Source organism: Trachurus trachurus (assembly GCF_905171665.1).
Source record: "Trachurus trachurus genome assembly, chromosome: 14".
Classification (NCBI taxonomy): Eukaryota; Metazoa; Chordata; class Actinopteri; order Carangiformes; family Carangidae; genus Trachurus; species Trachurus trachurus.
In genome coordinates this window covers 5,548,872-5,570,912 of record NC_139903.1, presented here as the reverse complement: position 1 = coordinate 5,570,912, position 22,041 = coordinate 5,548,872, and the positions used below count along the sequence as shown (strand labels likewise).

The 22,041-nt window shown below is 40.8% G+C and overlaps 1 protein-coding gene across 1 annotated transcript in view; it reads right to left on the bottom strand.

The window, feature by feature from the left end:
- The window catches only part of fstl4 (follistatin-like 4), a gene marked incomplete at both ends in the record, with an annotated part of 174,002 nt that extends 153,683 nt beyond the window's left edge, over positions 1-20,319 (bottom strand). The window contains 2 exons of the mRNA XM_083986585.1: positions 11,370-11,400; positions 20,185-20,319. Of these exons, the coding sequence (XP_083842711.1) occupies positions 11,370-11,400; positions 20,185-20,319 (166 nt within the window). The remainder of the gene's footprint in view (positions 1-11,369; positions 11,401-20,184) is intronic.
- Positions 20,320-22,041: the final 1,722 nt, after the last annotated feature.

The following is a 22,041-nucleotide window of genomic DNA, read 5'->3' as shown; positions in this document are numbered from 1 at the left end:
ACTGTATCACATTGCATATGCATGATTCTAGTCACTTTTATGTACACCAGCATAAAAATCCTAGGCTCACTCAGAGAAAAGAAAAAAAAAATCTCTGCTTGTTACATTTGCTATTATTGCCGCTGCTGTATTTCTTCCTCCCTTGGAAACTGGCTGCCCGAGCCATTTTACATTTAAATTTGTTGCATAATAAATTATTCAGTGATTTAATTCCAAAGAAAGTGGCAAATATTTCTGAGAACAAGCAACCCCACCTGCCTGGCCATGGGTGCCACCCCCTCACTGACTTGTTTTTTAAATTACATCCCTGATAGGATTCTCATTAATCTTCATGCGTTTTCAAAGGCCTCTGGGATCATAACAATTTCTTTTAAAAATAGATTCCTGTATATGTATTTATATATATATATGTGCTATAACACTTCTGGAGATGGTTCTCCGTGGGGTATGGGTATACAGTAGTTTGTTGAGATCACAATGTCTGTCACAGTAGCCGCGGTGCTTTTATGTGCTGTCTTGTCGCTGACAAAAAAGGAGTGGATGTGGACAAAGAGCTTCAGAGGAATCTCAAATTGCATATTGAATTCTAAAAGCACACCCTCAAAGGCAGAATCCTGGCAGAGCCCGCTCACTCAGGCTGCCAAAGCCCAGACAATGGTAATTGCTTGTCATATTTAGGAAATTATGTGGGAAATACAAATGCCATATTAAAACCTTTTTTAAATTCTATTCAAGCTCATTTGATTCATTTTCATCTCACTTTATCCTGCCAAGGTGCACCGGTGTGACCGCCGTCTCGGTTCCTCCCTGACTCACTCTTTTTTTTAATGTTATCTCCTTTATTTTATCTGTGCCCAAGCTTTCTGCCTTGAGCATTTCAAATTCAATTTTCATCATTTGAAGGTCTTTTCACCAAACTGACAAATCATCTATTTCTAATATACGAATACTACTTCTTTAAAACTGCTGAAAAAGGACAATATGAGAATACAGCTCACAGATGGGGCCTAAAGGGCACAGTGATGCGCCAGTAAATGACCAAAACATTCTCCATATTTGTTGCACAGGCAGCGATTTCTGCTGCACATTGCTTTTTTGTTCTGTCTTGTTCTGACCCTCTCTCTGGATAATACCGAAGACTAAGGGGTAATAACAATCTTGCACAGATAAATACTGTGGCAGGGGGTACTTTTAAGTGACACTCCACCCAGAATCTTAAGTATCAAATACCTCCTCACTGGCGGCTGCAAAGGTGGTTGACGAGCATTTGCAGCTCGCTTAGACACTGAGCTTCGGGGTTCATTTTTGACCTTGGGAATGGCAGTTTGACAAAATTACAAGGTCCACATACTCAGTGATTCAACGCTTTCAGCCACATGAACTAAATCTTCCTCAGTAGATGGAGTTACCATGTCATTCAACACCTGGAGATCCCTGCTCAGTGTTTCCCCGACATGCATTTTGCAGCAGCAGCAGCCTGTGGCTGTGAAATTATCATCACTGCTGCTATGTCATGACTGCAGAGAGCCTTAAATCTGAAACTTTGAATCAGATTAAGTGGGGGGTCGACTACACTGGGTGGATGCTGGGGGGTGGATTTAACTTTCTGTCACTAACTTAGAGATTTTATTATTATCATGTATTCATATTCACACCAACAGATACATGTGTGCACCACCCAGGTACTTCTTAGTCTGATTTAGATTCTGAGTGAACCAGCACTGTAATTTACACTTCTTAACCCCATGCATCTAAAAATATTTCTATTCCTTTTCTTCTTCTTGCACATCTTGCCTTTGCTTTGTGCAGCCCTTCACTGCCTTGATACTTTTAATCTAAACTGCATTCATACATCTTCTGTTTGGTTTGGCTGGTCCTACAATGAAGCCATGAGGTCACAGCTGTACTCATGGTAAAATGCACACTATGATCAATATACATTAAGATTAATAATGTCAGGATTGTATTTACCAATATCTGATCATTCAAATGGAGATAGACTTCAATCAACACAGCCATATTCAGTGCCTAATCAAACACCGTCAGAATGTGCTCAACAGTTTATTTGTAGTTCTACTTGTCCTTCCCCTGAGCATCAATCAATCTTTAATTTATTTTCCAGCTGTTATAAATTGTCTCCTCTGATGACCTGTTGCCTGCTAGTTTTCCAGTCAGCTACTCAGTGGCCTCAGTGATCTGCAGCTCTTTCTGGAGCCGTTTATAGTTTGGGTTCATTCACCGTTCCGACAGCAATACAGCCGAGGAGTAAAGGGCTCCATGTTTCTTATTTTCTCTGGGATTTATTGAAATCATAAAGCATTAGTAACAACCCCACTTAAAAACAAATTCACGAATAAACAGCCTCTTTATCACTTTATGCAAGTGCAAATTAGGTACTTGTGTTTGTGAGACTAATCCATCGTGGGTGAACACCTTTGTGTCTCTTATAATTGTTATCCGTCTCTGATCCAATTCGAGACTATAGGACCGTTTCTTCTTCTTGCCTATTATGGTAGCAAACTGCAGGAAGTTTTTTTCTTACACCTGAAAGCAGCATTAGTAAATTTTGCTAAAACTCCAACATCAGCATTAGCATTAACAGTTTACTTACTAGCTTAGAAAGAAATGCTGCAAATGTGGGATCTAACTTTACTCTGTTACTCACCGAGGGTGGTGTCCAACACCCAAGCAGCCTCGAGCTTTGATTCTGTTTCTATCAATTATTTTCTTCCAGTGAAATTAGCATAGTAACCACCAGCTATCCCCGCTCCGCTCCTCCCAAACATTGAGTGACAACAGTGCCAAGTCTGGAAAAGCAGCACTGCTCAGAAGAGCACATCATAACCATTTGTACTGTAAACACCACAACGATGGAAGCACTTGGCAGGACTGGCAGGTAAACAGCTGTTAATTGTGAAAATTAGACGCAGTGTCCTAACGTGAGAATAAAACCTGACAACGTTTAGTCATTTTCCCCATAATGGTGAAAGGTCTGAACCACAGGAGCAGCAAAGGAATCCAATTAAACGTTATACAAATCAAAAACAACTCTCACAGATACGTTTTCAGTCACTGATAAAACAGTATCGGGACACTGATGACATCTGAGTCGTAGGAAAGTATTTAAGAGTGAATGTGTTTACTCAGTCATAGAAATGTGACCTGACAGCGGCTTATTAATATTTCCACCTCCCTGGGGGTATGCAAATACACCTTGTCCTCTGCAAAGTGCTACCGGAGACCTTGCTGGTTGAAATCCAAATCACAATAACTTATCATCAAACTCCAGCAGGTTTATATGTATATATACATATATATGTGTGTGTGGTGCGTGTTCACACCAGTGTCTGTGTATATATGTGTGTATGTGTGCTGGAGGTGGGGAAAAGGGCAGAGAGAAGGAGCGACAGGGAAAGAAAGAGCTGAGCGCAGAGGCATATAATCTGAATTCAAAAGCAATCATTTTTGTTCTCAGCTCATAAAGCCGTGTGCTGTTGATGGGTACGGCAGTAAAAATCAGGAGGATGAAAGTAAAGACAGGATCTGAAGGGTTCACAGTGATGCTTGCATTCACACAGCTGAATCTGGTATTATCCAAGGTGTTGACCTCCAGTGAGTGATACATAAGCATAAGCAGAATTATACAGTACTGTAGCTAATTAAACCAATTATAAATAGATGATGTACAGTACAGTAGTGCAGTGGAAGACTGTTTCCTGTTTCCTCCCACAAACACATGGAGGTTAGTTTGAATGGCCGAATGTCAGCCCCCAGGATAATTGTTATGGCTAATGACTGGAAACGGATAAATACAGCAACTGTTTGACTTTTAGACAGAACTCAGGTGACAAGCTCATAATCTGTCTAGGATTTGTAGTCCTAACACCAGGGAATGTATCAAAACAAACAACTGAAGATGCATTAGTTTGGTTCTGCACAGTTTGAATTTATCATATTTTCTGACATTTCAAAGTCTTAAGAATGATTATATTAATTAAAACTAGTTATGACTTGTGTTTCTGTTAATATGTGATTAAGATTTCAATTGAAGAAGCTGCTGCCATGGAGAGTATACAGCCAAATGCACAGGATCCCAGGGTAAATACACTCCACATCCAACTCTAATTAAGTTTGAAAAGCTGTAAATATATCACCACAGTTTAAAGATTGGAAAGTGTGAAGAAGAAAAAAAGCAGGTCAGAGTTGTTTGGTGAACCTGTGGATCATGTTCTCTCTCTCTTTCGCTGTATGCAAATAGCTGTCACATTAGCTGCTTTCCTGTGGCCAACAGAAAAGCAGTGTAATGATTATCTCAAGCTCATTACAGATCAAAAGGAAGCTGTGAAGACGCTCTAAGCCCCCGTAATAAACGTCTACCTTTGTCTGCTGATTCTTAGACAGGGTGTCTCTCTGCATCTAACCTCTGTCTGTTTGTGCTCTCTTTATCTGCACTCCACCATGTGTGTGTGTAAGCATGTGTGTTCAAGCAGGCCCACTGGTGCAGCTTGGCCCAGGCACATGAAGTGTTATGCAGAGTGCCACTGTCAGTCCCTCTCAGTCCCTGGAGAGACCGTGTGCCCTCCTTAAGCCCTTCAGCAGTGTCTCTAGGCACACTCAACATGAAGCTTACACTGCTGCTGCTGCTACAATCCCCCTTTGTCTTTGACTTTCAGACTTTTTTTGGCCAAAAAAAAAAAAATCATCATACAGTACCATGAAACTTTGGCTGCATGTGAATTAGATTTTAAAAAAAAGAAGAAAAAAAAAAGGGGGAAATGAGCCACAACTCCCAGCCTGATCAAATTAAGGTTCATGACGATGTGAAAATTGTTAGATTTATGTTGCAAATCATAACTTTACCTGAAGACATTCTAATTTTGTAATGATGTCTATAAAGGTGGGTCTGATTTTAGCAAAGCCTGTTTCATTTTACTATTTTGATTAAGTCCTCAACGGCTCAATGAACTCTTCACTTGGTAATCTTTATTGCGCTACAGTTTAATGAAATCACATTTCACAGAGATTTACGATGTGACCGAGATAGTGACTTACAACTTTCAGCGGTGAAAATTTATTCTTTTTGCACATTGTAATTATGCAGGATGTCTCTGGTAGAATAATCTACAAATCACAGCGTCTTACATATGAAGCTGGTTGTGATTCACAACTGTGTATGAAGTGTGAATACACAATAGAGAACTGGCATAAGCACAAAGGTCTATATATAGAAGAACTGATTAAGAAGCTCAGAGAGAGAAAGAGAGATTGAAGTTGTTCTTATTTAACTGTGTTCGTGGAGCTGCGGTTCTGTCATTTGTTAGATGTTTCATATTATGAATTTTACTTTGCTATGACAAAGAGTATTCACTTCCACAGCATAAAAGATGCTGTGAAAGTGCCACGGTAATGGGCGCTGATGAATTTGCGAGGCAGAGCTCCCGAAGGAGTGAGGGTTCAGCTGCTTCGCCTTTGTTAGCTTCATGAAACTGGACATTCAGTTCAGTGTAGCTCAGTTCAGTTCATGTTATTAAAACATGAAGAAATTGAATACTTTCCTCAGCTCCAGCAGCATACAGGATAGTGTAAAGTGTAAAGAGCAGTGGACAGATGCCCATTTCGGACTGGCACCATGTCCAGCAAGAAATCTCAGTGACCCCAGTGGATTGCAGGCATTAGCGGTGTGTGGAAGAGGCGAAGTGATACGGCATATCGCACAACCTGCCTGCTCAGACAAATACAGAGTGAGTGAAATTGCTTTTTTTCCGACCAGCACCATTAAAAAAAAATTGTATATAGTGAACACTTAAACTGGCGTATTATTCTGAGATGGGACTTCATGAAAAAACACTGTTGGTTTGGATCCATAGCAGCTGTTTATCTCCTGGATTTCTGTCCAGCACGATGTCCTGGTGTGGTTAACTTGGCGAGAGCAGAGAGCTGTGTGCTGCCGTGGCCATTTTTACCTCATACAACCCCACTTGAAAAAAACTGAACTATCCCTTTAAGGCAGGGAGTTCATAAGCCTCACAGCCTGTGGGAAGAAGCTGCACTTCAGCTTTGTTGTTATGGCTTTGAGGTGATTTACTGATGTGTAGTGATTCAGTGGCAGTGTTTTATTTGTCTGATTAAGTTTGTTTTGGATGTTTCCTCCACAGTTTACTCTGGCCTTGTAAGAATAATAAATCGCAAGTTCTTCTCCAAAAAGCCTCCGTGTGTGTCTGTAACTCTGTTTTATTTTACACCGATCAGCCAATCAAGATGAAGACCGACTTTTTCCAATTGCCAGCCATTCATTCTTGAACATCAGATCAACATAGGCACACACACACAGGTAGAACAAAATAAGCTTCAACTAAGAAGCGAAAGAAAAAAATATCTGCAAGTCGCGAGTGTTTTTTTCCCTCTCTCTCTCTCTGTTTTGATCCAGTCTCTACTTTTACCACTTTCTTTCTATGCACTGTCACCTCCATGTTGCCTCTGCCACCTCTTCTAGTGTGTGACGACTTAGCTACCGGTAAGTAGAGTGACTGTGCAGGCATCAGCAGGCTGTTAGTCAGCGGTGCAGTCACACAGTCAAAGGTTGGTGACTGGTGGTCGGTGACGATATAAGAACTCTGTGCATAAAAATTTAAACACACCCTGTCTGTGACTTTCTCTCCGTCTTTCACACACTGGCTCCATCATTCTAGATTTCATTGAGTATTACCATGTTACAAAATATTTCTATCAGCAATTATGTATTTACTGTATGAGCACATGTCAGAGCAGACTAAACAACAGGCACAATAAGCATCTTATTTGATTGAGTAACTGCACCAGGAAATGACGAGACGACTTTCAAGCTGTCATATCTCGCTGTCATCCCTCCGCGCTCCCTCCCTCCCTCCCTCTCCCTCCCTATCTCCCGGGGGCTTCCTCCACTCTCTCTCTTCTCTTCTCTGCCATTTTTTTTCTCCTCCCAGCTTCCTCCCCAGTCATTTGCTGCTTATTAGAGAGTCTCTCTGTCAACCTTGTCCCATCTAATTCTCACCCAATTACAATCTAAATGAACCACAGGAATGCTTAACTTACTTTGCCTCTTCTCATTGTTTAATTTGCGATGGTAACAAACTCTGATTAGGCTTCCGCAAAGGTTCATAAATTAAGCACTCAAGGCCAAATTAATCACTATTCCCTGGGAAGATAAATGGGCAATATTCAATTTTTTCCATATGGATCCCACTGACAACAATAACACACTGTGAAAACAAGAACACTCAATGAAAATGACTGTATGTTTTTACACAGTGTGACAGTCTGACCAGTGTTGGCTTGTTTCACCAACCGGTGACATGTCATTTTCTGAGAATTTCAGTCGGCGCCAGCTTAAAACCTTCATGGGCCATGTTTGTAGTGAAGCAGTTTTCACAAGCAGCATCTGCGCTCCAGAGGTAAAACTGGGCCAATTTGATTAATGTCACCGTCTCTTTGTATATGTCGGCACAGTAAAGGGTTTGCCAGAGAGGGAGAAGATGAGTGAAAAAGAGAGTGAAAATACAGAATGAAAAAAAATCTAAGGAGAATAGGTTAAGCAAATATAAAGATATTATACAGGAAGAGAAGGATACGAGAAGGTAATAAAAAAAAATCAAAGTGGGAGAAGCCACGAGCCAATAGCAGTGAAAACAGACAATCCCAAAGAGCTTCACTGATCGCCATCCAAGTAAAAGAAGGGGCAGCAAAACAAGAAAATGAAATGCAATTGCCTGATTTTGACAGAGGATCTAGTTTAGCATACAAACAGGCAGTGGATAATTAGTCTCAAGAGAGAAATCAGCACAAACTGAGAGGGAGAAAAAAAAGCTCACAATATTAAAAGCAGCTGTCCTCAGATGACAGGACAGTCATATAACAGGCACCGGCCTATCAGCTGGAGATGTTCACTGCAGCCTTCCCTCACTTTACCTCTCCATCATTCTTATCTCTGGTAGAAAACATCAATTATTAAAGCAGCACAAGTAGCAAATGTCATTTCACTATGGTGTCTGCACCATATACAGGAATTAACATTAACCTGAAATCTAAAACACATTTAAACCTGCAGCTGTAGCTACGACACAGGAGGCATGAGGCAGGCAGGTGCCACCAGTCATTTAAAGTTAATAATTTCTCATATCTTAAGGCCAGTGTATTATAAAAGTGCTCAGCAAAGCAAAAAAAAAATGACAATAAGACTAAGCCATAGGCTGATATAGTCAGCACAGGTAGCTGATATCAACACTGCACTGCAGATGCACATAACAATATAGACTCACAGCTCACACCAACAGACATGGGAGCCTATACATACTGTATCTGTTTACGTAGACTATTGTGTCAAAGCAGAAAACATGGGAAAGCTAGGCAACCAAGCTATTTATTTATTTATTAATCATGAATTCTATTATAGCCCAGTCAATTCCTCACTCCAAGTGTTGCAGGATTCTTTCATGTATTTCTGCCCGACTTGAAAGTCATACTATTGCAAAAAACAATACAAAAAACGTAGCCTATTTTTTCTTGCTGACATCGAACACAATCGACGAACACGTCATTAACACAATCAAACACACTTACTGCTGATGTAAATATACAGTACAGTAAGTGACTGTCAGCCACAATCATGTCCTATTATCACCTTGTCTGTTGTAACGGCTCACTGCAACAACAGACTCACATCAGTAAACAGGAAGTGATCTGGTGAACCAGATACAGTAAATGAAGACGACAACAGTGTCCTAACAGAAGAAAAAAAAAAACCTGCAAAGTTGCTGGTTTGAATACCCAGTGTGGTGTTTGGGGAAAGATGAAGATGGTGATGTGTTTTCTTCTCTTTCTGTTTATCTGACAACAATCAAAAGGCTCCAGAGGCAGCAAAACCCTGATTATTGGTATTCAATGCTCATTATTATGAATGGTTGTACAGCAGTTTCCACATGTCAACAGACCTTCACATTCACAGGGGAAAACCTAGAAGGACAGAAAAGTCATTGTGCACAAATCCAGTGCAGAAATCACTTTGTCCTTTGGACTTTAGGCTCCTGAGACAAATATTATTAAAATGACAGGGGCCCAGTTTATGTAAATACGATGCCATGACCTTCAGCCCCTTTGTTTCCCCCCTTCTGGTGTTCCCATCAACTTCCTGTGACTGAATACCAAATCAGTTTTCTGACAAAATGTCTTTATGTGCTGCTGTAAGAAAGACGTTGCTATTTATATAGCTATATACTGTATATATAGTGTACATACACATGGGTGGAAAGTGTAAATAAAAGTGCCTGTCACAGGATCACCTCCCAGAAAAGGATGCAGCTAGAAAAAGCAATTATCACAAACTACATATGTAATGGTGTTAAAAGGAAATCAACTAAAAAGGCCAATATGCTTCAGTGGATGTGGATGTTGAATAATACACATGAACAAAAGAAATCATCTGGGTCATGATCAGGTGCAATAGGAACAGTGCTTTTCTCTGGATGTGAAGACAACACATCATAATGGACCTGATGCTTTCAGAGGAAGTCACTTGTCAAATCGGAAGCAGTCAGCCCTGGAAAGATAGTTGTTACACTAACTTGCACACAAACCGCTCAGCCTCCCTGCCATGGACTAAAATACAGAAAAACACACAGAACAGCAAGGCCCAGAAGAAAAAAAACAAAACAAAACAAAAAACATGTGAATGCTTAGCTTTCATGAGTGCCAGCAATACAGCAGCATGACAAACACCTTTTATAGCAACGAAGCCAGACACTAACACTGGTGTAAAACAACTGAATCCCTAAATGCAAAAGAAACCAAATGTGAAAAAAAATCAAAGGATACAGACACAATTGGCTGCCAGGAGTAACTCATTAAGACCAACTCCTCAGCCACAACCTGAACCTTTATCAACCAAGAGCAGAATCTGTTCAAAATTGCATTCAATCCTGAACTAGAACTCGGTTTCTTTCGTAGTGAGAAACTGAGAATTGATGCACACGTTGCACTAGTAAGAGAGGAAAAGGCCATAAAAACACCAGCACCTGTGTATCTTTATGTCGCCAGAGCTCAATACAGTATCAATCAGCACATTTATATCGAAACATTAAAATAAACTACACTTGAGAGTAAAACATTTAAACATTATTCAAACACTAAGGTTCTAGGTTAATACTTCAACACCCCTTCTTGGCAGAGCCGTGGTATCAAAATTTTAGATGAACTCAGCGTAGTGTCGGCACTGCTAACCTAGATCTGCTTGTTGCAGCTGCAGCTCAGATGGCAGAGCAGATCAGTTGGGTCAGTGGTTCGGTGTTAAAAGCCACCGGCTCCACATGGAAGATGTTGTGTTAGCAGCAGAGCAACAACAACAACAACAGAGGCCTGTGAGTGTGTGTAGGTACAGTATGGAATCGTACATCACCACATCCCAATGCAATCAATAGAGCTACAGTCTGTGTACATGACATGTTGTGTGTGCAGACAGCTGGATTGATTAAAATAGAGGCGCATCTGTCAGATATGAACAAGACGGGTGAGTGAAGAACACAGCTTTAACACCGTGTGGACACACACACACACACACACTGTTATCCGGAGGTTCACAGTTAAGAATAATCTGCTCTTATTTATAAGGCATCAGCTGTCGGAGCAATCACTGTAAAACAAGCCAAACAAACATCGCCACGCTCTTACTGAGGGTCCCTGTCATAATTTCTGACAGGGGACTGAAGACGGTTGACAGCTGAATAATTATTCTAGTGACAAATATATTTTTCAACTTACAGACAAGTTGTCACTTGGAATGAGTGATGGTAGGTGCCTCTATTTTTTATCTGTCAAGTTAAGGGAGGATGGCAGGATGCAGTGGAGTTGAGTTTGCATCATTAATGAAATGACTCCCACTATAAGTTATACACATCTAGTGCGAAATGTCATGTGCAGCTGAATACACAGGCTTACGTCTGTGTCCTACAACTGCTTGGCAGATTATCTCTTGGCACTGACAACTGAAATGCTTTCAAAATGGAAATCTGAAATGTTCTCAAAGACTTCCCCCGAGGACAGCAGAGCAATGGATGTGATGCAGTAACAAGTGGGATTTTTCAGATTGCTACAGTCATATCATTATCACAGCCCCCCCCCCCCCCCCCTCACCCCATAAGAGGCTGCATGGTCCATTTTGTGGAAGCCATTTAGATCTGAATGACTTTCCAGCAGCATTTCCAAGCAAATCAGAAAAACCAAAGTGCATGCCAGAATAACAGTAGAAGAAGTAGAAGGACAAAAAAAAGATTTTGTCATGGAATACAACATGGCATATTTTGAAAAATGCTGTTTGTTTTGAACACAGTAAGTGTACTCACATTGATCGATGTTCCCGTCTGCTTTCCCCTCCTGCAAATAGAGAGCACACACACACACACAAAAAGGGGGGTTATTACAGGCTCGGAAGAGTGAGACAAAAACAGCCCTTTGTGCAGCTTTTTGCAGACCATTCGTTAGCGAGACTTTTCCGCCTTTGCTCTCGCTCAGACAGAGACGACACAAAACAAAGGTGAACAGATGAACTGAGGATGACAAAGAGTGAGTGAGTGACAATGTGCGGTGGATGACAGTGGAGAAACGAGAAGACCTTTACAAATTGGATCCCACAGTCTATTCAATCAGCCAATTGGAAATCCACTTGTCAACAGGCTGCATGATGTCAGATGTGGGCAATATTGTACAGGAATGTTTATCTGGATGTCAAACTCTCGACACCACGAGGATGAATGATGGTTTATTTATCAGCCCTATTTCTTAGACGTGGTGTGCAGTTTCAAATTCATCAAAAATAAATGCAACTTTCATTTAATTGCTGGATAATCTTGTCAAAAACATTTAGGAAGGACTCTATCTGTTGGCGATGCACCGGTTGACTTGTAACCCACGGATTACAGAGGTCGGGCAAGTTTGGGTTAAACTCACGAGAGAATATCACAGGTTATGGTCAGGTCGAAAAGTGAGGCAGCAGTGTCCTGTAAGCATTAGTTCACTGAGACACTGTGTGCAATAGGTCAGGTTCACTAGCTCACCTTCTTCCCCGCTCTGTGACACGCTCTCTCTTGCATGCACACACTCGCCCTGTAGTTGTAAGTCCCTACAAACAAGACTCTCCATAACGTCACTTTCTGTGGCCACTGAGATATAAAAGTGCAGGTTTGGAATCACCAGTCAAATCTGATTGTGTTTTTACTGCTTAAAAAAAACTGGTGAACCTCAACTTAACAAGCTTAACAGTTGCCCTGTGGTTGTGTAAAACACGCTGCAGTGGATGTGAGCAGCGGAAAATATTGCTTTTCTCTGTGTTTGGAGCTCGCTGAATGGGTTCTGTGATGGAGGACTCTTACTGGCTTTTTACTCACAAAAGGTTTTGATTACATTTAAAAGTGCTACACGTGTAGTTGCTGTCAACTTGAGTAAAAGATTCAATTCTCTGGTCTACATCACCACCTCTGTGCTGTCCACAGTGTGTGTGTGTGTGTGTGAGGCTGCAGCCTGATCATAACGGAAACCAAAACCTCTCTTTCATTTGGCTCAGACGCTGCAGCTGGAAAACTCTGCATGGCATGTCTACAGAAAATGAGCGTTTCAATTGCATCACATTTCAGACAGTCTTTTGTGAGCCGTTTATTGGACACGTTCACGTCGCCATGATGATGAAAATGCATTTTATCGGTCATCACAAGCAGGAATTCATCCAACATGTGCAGTGTCTGCGCGCACAAGTCGGTGCACATTGTGTACTTGTCAGCCACTGATCACTTGTGCTTGTTAAAGCGCCAAGAACGACGCCGTGCATGAACGTATCTGAACTTGAAATGCAATTTTAACGTACAGTGGCAAAACAAAGGCTCAACACGCCGTTTAAAAATAGAACAGAAACAAGTCGTCCGACGCGACGCTGCTTGTGTAGGAGCCAATTCGTGGCAACAATTGAAGTGTTGTGACATTTTGCGTTCTTGTCCCTCAGTGAAGATGTCACCGGTAATGAGGCTCAGTGATAAAAACACGTGTGTCTGCGAGGGCCTTCACAGATTCCCCGGAGACCGAGAGCCTCACGAGAAACCCAGCAGTTTTAGCGCCTCCTGTCATTGCTTCCTCTTTTGTCTCCACATCTCTATCCCCTTCTCTTTCTGCCATCTGTCCATCTTAATTGCGGACGTGCTTCCTCATGATGGCAGGATAAAATTGAGTGTACTCATCAGCACCGCCTTCCATCATCTTGAGTGCTGCTGTTTGATCAATTGATTAGAGAATCAAACCAAGCATAGGGGTGAAAGAGAGGCTGAGTGCCTCTTTCTAAAAATACTGTTCGTTCCTCGCCACCATTCTCCGGGGTTTGTTTTGCCATCTTCTTCTGAGCATCAGTGTTTCCCTACAATATTCTTTTTAGCAGCTGTTGAGGCAACAGTACAACAAAAGACGTGCATTCATAGAAGTCAGAATAGCTTCAGATTAAATTACTTTAGTGTCATTATATTACATTGATATAATCATGAGTTTTTGACATTGATTTTAAGCGATTTCACTTTTTCTCAACAGTATAGCCACAGTGGGTCATTAAGCTTCTATTCTATTGAATACTCACTATGACCTTGTACATAGTTCATGTTTTGAGATAAAATACATTTTCTAAAATGAAGTCTGTGATCACACATCAATTTACCTGAATCTATAAATAGCACATGTGAACATATTCAGTTTCAGGTGAACTTATTATTCTCACCAGATGCATGAAAACAGTCTCAGTGTGTCAAACTCACTCACTGATTTTAATGATGGTGTGAAATTTCTGCGCTGACGCTGATAATGTAGCAGCAGCGAAGCAGCGACTATACAGGAAACACTGAATACGTAATAGTAACTGAAGGAGAGTGTAGTACTAGTGCAGTGTCACTCCTTAAAGCATATACGCACATTCACACACAGCTGATGAGGAGATGATTTGTATGTTTCTCTTTAGTCGTGTCTGTCAAGCTCAACCGATGGAGAAATGTAAATGACTGCCAACAGAATTTCATTTGGGCAAACGTGGCAAACCCACTGGGTCTCAATTAGACTCAGGGATCTTATGCTATATTTCCTCTTTGTGAGGGATGCTGATTAAGGGTGGGTGTATTTCTACATACCATGCTTGCCCAGCGGATAGGATTATGTGGTAAGATCATGAGAACTGCTGAGAGGTTTGCGCAGTAGGGAAGAGAAAAGATTCTGAATGTTTTAACCTTTTGACCTCCTCAGATGGCTTTTGCTCTTGTTTCCCTTCCTTTACGTCCAAGTTTATACGACACATCATGAATTATTCTCAGGGCGAGTTAGGCCTCTAGAACGCAGCATTACTACTTCACAGTGCTCATGCAATGGCCACCTATCATGTATGTGCCACATGCCTCCATATTAGACGCCATTTAAACACCCACACAAAGCAGGAATCTGACATTGCTGCCACCGAGACTCACATTTTGTGGGAATGCGTTTGAACAGCAGGGCGATTCAAGACAAGCTGTGTGGCTGTCGCAGCAGAGTCTGTTTGAAAACGCCTTTCCCTCCCTCTCTCTTATATGCGTTGCTATGCAGGCACTTTTTACTCAAGGACCCATATGTTTATATGTACCCACTCTCTCCCTCCGTCTCTCTCCATCTCTCTCTGGCTCTTAATTCCAGTCAACAACAAAACACTCTGCTAGAATTAGCTGCCTGTATGCCAAGTCAGCGTTGCAGCTTCAGTCTATTTGTTAAGCAGCAGCCTCAGTTTAAGCCTGATATAAAAGAGCATATTGATACTTTGACCTTTTTAAAGATACTGTCTGATTAGGACCAAGCTGATGGACTGAGGAAAGAAAACAGAACCTGTACACGTCTGAGTTCATCTATAGGCATTCAATAATGAATCCCTGATGTCTGTTACTTAGAGAAAAGGCTTCTGTCTTATCAAACAGTAATTCAGTGCCAACAAACTACTTAATGAGTTAAACAATAAACAGCCAAGAGGAAAAAAAGAAAAACACTGGCAACGTATGGAAGTAGTAAGACTTCCCCTGGCATAAAAATAGCACGAAAGCTCAATACAGTAAATGCATTATTATCCCAAGTGGCCAAGTTACATTTTGACACAATCTGTCCTTATACTATGGTGGGAATTGTCAAGTTGTATTAAGAAACACAGTTCTATTCATTTGATTTTATTGTTGTTGTATTATTTATAATCTTTGATTGTCTCACAGTTTGATACTGATCCCTGAAGCCAACATTCAATTCAATTCACGCCTGTTTTTGGTTCAAACGATCATTTATATTTCATTCAACAACAACCAGCAAGACAAGAGCAACAAGAGCTTTTCAATAAACATCACACATACAAATAGAAATCTGTGTGTTATGTTGCACATAGCAGTTGCTGCACACTGTCGTGCAATATCAATCTTTTTTTTTTCCTTTCTCAAGTAACTCCCTGTTTGTGTCTCTCATCTAACTTATCTGAAAGCTGTTTCATATTTTTGTTTACTCCGCCTACTCTGCTCCTTTGATTTTTCTCCTGTTGTGGTGGATACATTGGAATTCAACAGGCACCAACACATCACAAACTCCCCCCTATTGTTTATCAATTATTTTTGTTTTCTTGATGATCTGAAAACATTTGTAGCTGTTTTATGTCATACCAGTTGTAAAGTGTAAAACTATAGACACTTACAATATCCTTGATCACACGGTGTATGACATCACCAACCACAAGAGATAATTCAGCAACAAAAACTTTCTCTGTCTAAGTTTGTTACAACATAATCAGCACATATTTGGCCCCGTTGTGTATAAACTACACTCAGTGTAACCCAGAACCGTCTTGTAAAGTAAGAATTTGTCACATAACAGAAGCTACAAACACACAAGATGTCAAGTTATTTCTTCATATTGCACTGGATATGTTATGTTCTAGTATATACCTGAGAGGCTTTTTACAGGTTTAAGCACAAATTATCGAGAGACACCTGGAGAGACTGTGAACTAACCCTCCAGGGACTGAATGTAATAAAAAGTAAAGCTTTAAAGGCACAAGTCATAATCAAAATGTAAATGTAGCAGGGTAGCCCCACTACTGAAACAGCCTGCATTGACGGAGAGAGGACTATTTTCTTTTTTTCTTCCCATTTTCATTGTTCCTGCAGTTATTCCTTTTTTTTATTCACTTCACAACTCTCTTTTACTCCTACAGCTTTTATCCAATGAGCACAATCCCCTCTTACTACAGTATGTGGTTCCTGAAAAATCATTTAACCACTCCACTCTTTTCTCCACTCTTCATGGAGGCCACTCCCAAAACCAAATCATACCAAATACGCAGCTGACAGGGTCAGTGTCAGGGGTCAGGATACTAAAAATGTGTGTTTACACACAAGTGTAACTATTAAACCTCTTTGACTCCCAACAAAGCAGCGTCTGAATAATAATCATAATGTGTTTTTCTATCATTATCTTGTTCTTTATCTTACTGTTCAGGTCTTTCATGCAGTCTGACCTAAGTATAATGTTAATATTCTGGTCCAGATGCTCTATGGCATCTTTGCATCTGTGGAAATATATACTGTAATTGTAACCAAAGCCGTCACTAACCCTACATGGATTTGTAAACACACTTCAAGGAACTTGGTTGCTCTGCAGGGATCCAGCATCTTCCCCAGAAGTCGAAAAGCTTTTAGTTGGATTCTTTTCTCTTTTTTTTTTTTGCTGCTTTACTTCTCTTTCTCATCATTTTTCAGATTGTTCCACCCCTAACAGATTCTACTGTTCCTCCATTTACATGTGTACTATTGTTTTTTTTTTAGGGAGGAGGAGGGTTTCAGTCATAGAAAAAAAAAACTGAAAAGAAAGAAATCTGGCACTAGTTATTCATTCCCAGAGGCTTTCAAAGTGCATCCTGCATAATCATGTGTATTTACGAATTTGCATGATTCACTCCAGGGTCGACTTTAAAGTCTGGCATTGGTTGACATCTATTTTAAGTTCAGATTCTGGCCTGTGGGGGGTGGAAGTGGAGGTGGGGGTAGCTGTGGGAGTGGGGGGTGAAAGGAGGGCATCAAGGGATCTCAGGAGAGAGAACCACCAAGGCAAAATGACACTCTACAGCTGACTGCCAAACTTGGCAAAGCCCAAAGTGAGTCAGACTTAGAACAGACCAGGGGGTTTACATGCTTCATTTCACAAAGAATTAGGGCGACCTCAGGGCTGTGTGGTGTGTGCGACTGTCTGTGCCTATGTCTTTTTCACAATCTGTTGGGACTTTGTGTTTCTGTTATGCAGACAACATTTGTTAAGGGGCTCATTCCTGCTTGCCAGGAACCCGTTTGCTCGAGGGGCTCATCTTTTCTCTTTTTCCTCCCCTAAGCCACAAATGTCTTGTGCTCCATCAAGATAGAAGGTGAATTCAGGTAAACTCATCCAGAAACAACCCTAGAGGTGTTTCAGCAATTATCTAAAAATGGTATAAATGGATGAACAAACAAAGCTCAGACTGCAACCCAACACTGCCTTTGAAGCGGTAAACCCATTGTCGCACAGAGACGCGCAGAACACAGTTTGTTCACAGTTGCACATGCAAAAAAAATGTTATGAGAGGAGCACACACACAAACTGATGAAGTGTAATGATCATGACCCACTCTCATTTTCAAATTTCACACTATTTGGGATCAGAGTTTCAGCAGCAGAGAGTTCATTTGTGATTTTCAAGGTTTAATAATCGGTGTTTTCCATTCATAACTTATCAGTTTTGAATGGCTTTTATACCGTTACCTTCCCACTGTGGCTCTGAACCTTGTCTGGGAGACCTTTGATTTCTACGCTCGTTCGGCCTGGCTCCTAAAAACTAGACGGTTATGTTGACGAGCTTTCACAGATATCTGCAGAGAAACACCTCAGAGACTTATTTCCCCTCCGCACCTCTACACACAAACACTCAACACATGGGCACAATGAGATATCTCAGGACATGTAGGGCCAATAAACAAGTGAGGTTAACCACTACTTTGCACACACAGCAGAAAACCTTCAACTGTGGAATTAACTACAAAAGAGCTCAAATAAAAGACAGAGCTACGAACTAATGTAATTTGAAATGTGCAACATGTTGTTGACTCCAGCAAAACAGAACATACAGTACTACTACTACTACTACTACTACTACTACAACAACTACTACTGATGAATGACAAACAGGCTCTTTTCACCTTGTGCACTTACAAATGTACACTCAATACAACATTAAACACCTTCTCCTTCATGAAGGGTTCTACTCACGTTGTTTGAGAGTCTATCATAGTATTGGAGGATGTATTGGTAGGTGCTGAGGAGCTGTGTTGCATTAAACAGATATGTTTTTGTCTCTTATAGAAATAGTGCAGACAAAAGTCATGTCTGTACATCTCCACTGCAGACTGAGATTAGCTCTGACAAACAGTGACACTGAGCAGTTAGTTAGTCTACCTCATGTCACCATAAAGCCACTGGGTACATCACACATACATCTGCAACTCCACTCCCCCTCAGTCCTTTCCATTTTTTACTAAATAGCTAGGATTGAGGACTGAAGGTGCGAGCTGATGCTGTGCTACTTAAGTACATACTGTAGAATCTGTTAGCCGAGGTGAATTCAGTCTTGCTCTTGCCCTTGCTCACTACATTTTAAATCTGCTTTCATCTGGTATTATTCAACCACAATATTCCACTTTTACAGTAATAATAAGAGGGTTCATTGGCCTTGACCACAGGCAGAGGAGGAAGAAGAACTCACAGAAATAAATTGAATAATAAAAGGTTTCAGAACACCTTTTCATTTTCACATCTGTGTTTATCTACAGCTCGAAATTACCAACACTGTAAACACTGCTACAAATCTATTCAAACGCTCCCAGCTAGCTCTGGTTTTTAATCTACGAGTGGAAAACTTTGTCACTTTGTAAACTTGAGTCAACAAACACACTCTGCAGGGAGGAGGAGGAGGAGACTACATTTTGAGACACAGTAAATGTCGAAGCAGGGACCACTGATTTCACTGTGCTAATAGATTCTCTCTTTCAGCTGCCATGACCAAACGGCGTCCTTGTGAGCGATAGTTAACCTCTCGTCCTCCCTGTCTGCCAGTTTCTCTTCCTGTCAATTCCCTCTTCTCTTCAGAAGGGAGAAGAGAGACCGAGAGGAAGTGAGAGACAAAGACAGAGTAAAGATTTGTCCATCACGCTGCACTGAGGCTAAACCTAAAGCGCTGCTGTGGCCCCTGCATCATAAATAAAACAGAGGTCCATCATCACACTCAAATCTTCCACGAGGCACCAATTAATAGCTGCAGGGTTACATCAAAAATCTGTTACTGTGTATATTATGTTAAATGTACTATAATAAATTAAATCAGCAGCCTCTGCAGCCAACTTCTGTGGTGTTTTTCAATGACTTAATGATACCCAGCGGTGGCTATTCTGTGGGCAAGAGCTATTGATTGATATTTTTAAGATCAGCTTGGCTTGACAAAACTAAATAAAAGTAGTTTATGTCTGAAGTGGGTCGGATCACTCATGTTTTTTATGCATTTTGAGTCTGAATAATATTGGAAAAGTCTTGCAGCATGAAAACATTTACAGCCAGTAGCTGTGTAGGGAGCTCGTATAAGGAAATAATGTCATGCCAAAACTATTTAGGGTCATTCAAGTGGTAGTTTATCCATTTTAGTGTGATTTGTCATCATTTGTGAATGTACAGTATTTGGTGCAGCACCCACTTTTGAATAATATCTGAATTGCTGCTAGCTTAAGCTTTCAAGGTGAAATATCCATAGTATGATGTGATGTGGGAAATGGGAGAGAACAGAACATATTTTCTGTGGGTTTACATCAAGGTGTTTTACAGTGGTCTTACATAAATAGTGACCTTATTCTATATATTGAAATGAACAAGCTGACTTGCCAAAGCAACACTGGCACAAACCACATTGTTTCTAACTTGATTTTTCTGTTGGATGCTGATTTGATTTGTTTGATACAACTGATTTACATCCCCATAAGAGTTCCTATTGCTGGATGGAGAGTGATGCTGGGAAGCAGTACAGTCAGTGTGTCTGAGTGTGTGTGTGGTTGCTGCACCGGATATTCACCATGGAGTGTGGTTCCTGGGAGGAGGCTCTATCCAAGCTGCCTCGCCTGCTCCCTTTGTGCCCTTCAGCCAGCCAGCACCCTGCGGTTCCCAGCAGAGTGGCCACAGCCACAGCCCACACACCCAGGCTGCCCATGAGTGTCTACCTGCAAAAGTAAAAACACAACACACACAATATAGTTCTTAGACTTCAAAAAGAAAACATGGTGCACACAGGTTCATAATCAGTGTTAAGATAGAGTCGCAATTTCTAAACATGACAAAGGAGAAGCCCAATAAAGGCAAAAAAATATCATTATGTGTTATTATCATTCATATTTCCTGGAAGAATTAATACATCCAACTCTGTTACTGTAGTTATCTATATTTCAAGAGTGTATTCAAAACATGCAAAAACAAATTGGCAGAGTGATGTTCATGCATGCACACATGCATTCACAATGGAACAGATGCCGCACACACACACACACACACATACAACTACGTAAACATCAAAGCCTGCCCTGATGGGGATAATTATCTATTACAAAGGACACAGAAAATCTTTTGATGTCAACAAAGAGACAAGCCTCTGAAGTCGTCACAAATGGTGGAGTGTGGTTTGGGAGCTTAGAATATAAACTCAGAAGATCAATTTCACTGCTGCTCTCACACTGAAAAAACATGCACACATTTTCAGGAAAAATACACACACCATCCCCACTATACTGGTGTGTACAAAGGGAGAAATCACCTCAAGCAGCTGCACCTCAACATTTAACAATAAACACCTTAAAACGTGTTTTAAATGATGCAGCATGGGAGTGAATGAGCCGGAGGACAATCCATTTCAACTGGAATAAAATTCATCCTTAAATTATTGACATAAAAAAATAATGCTGGACACAAAAGAACAAAAAAAAAGTACTGTAGATACAGTCCCATTAAAACATGGATATCTTCAGTAGTATTTATGGCAGGTTATCATATAGGGTTTGACCTCCAGAGGAACTTGGCATTTTGCACTGATGAGAAATATTTATAGGACTCCATCAAACCATTGACCTCCCGTCCGGTCTGATCTGCTGATGTAGGTCTTTACAGTTGGGCTGCGCGATCCGGCAGTTTGTCATGTGTGTAATTGCGCTTTCAGGTAATGTGTTTATTGTTTTCACCGTGGTCTTATACTTTATTATGTGACTTTATTGGGTGTTTTACTACAGAACCAGTCTGAAAACAAATTTCCCTAAGGGGGCCATAAAGATTGCAATTGAACTGAAACAAGGACACGAAAACATGCAATGCATCTCAAGCAGTGCAGGTGACTGAGGTGTTAAATGTCTGCAGGTGGATCTTCACTGCAATATTGAATATTACAACAGCATCACAATTCACATTGACCTGCTCCCTGGCAAGCCAATTTTGGCTGATGGTGCATCTTCACAATTTCGCTATTGTGATAAAAAGTAACAATTAAGGAGAAAAATATATAAAACTATCATGTTCCTGTTTCAATGACAGAGAAAAAATATATCCGTCTCTGTAGCTGATAAATGCTCTGCTATGTTCACCAGCTCATCGCTGTCTTCGTCTGTCTTCCATTTGGGGCTGAGTATGTAGCTCACAATGAGTTCATAAGAACCTTTTCACTGAAAACAGCTGCCTGCTGTGTCTGGAAATGAACTTGGATGAAAGCTCAGCTGTGAGCCAGAAAACCAACACTGTGGCCCAAAGTACAGTAAACGCTCCACAGCACTGGTGAAAGCTGAAGCATCAGATGATACTGAAGGTTTGGGAGGGTTTTGTCACAATTCATGATTGTATTCACATGAGACTCTGTCACACTAATGTGAAATGTATAGATTAGTGCAACTTCATG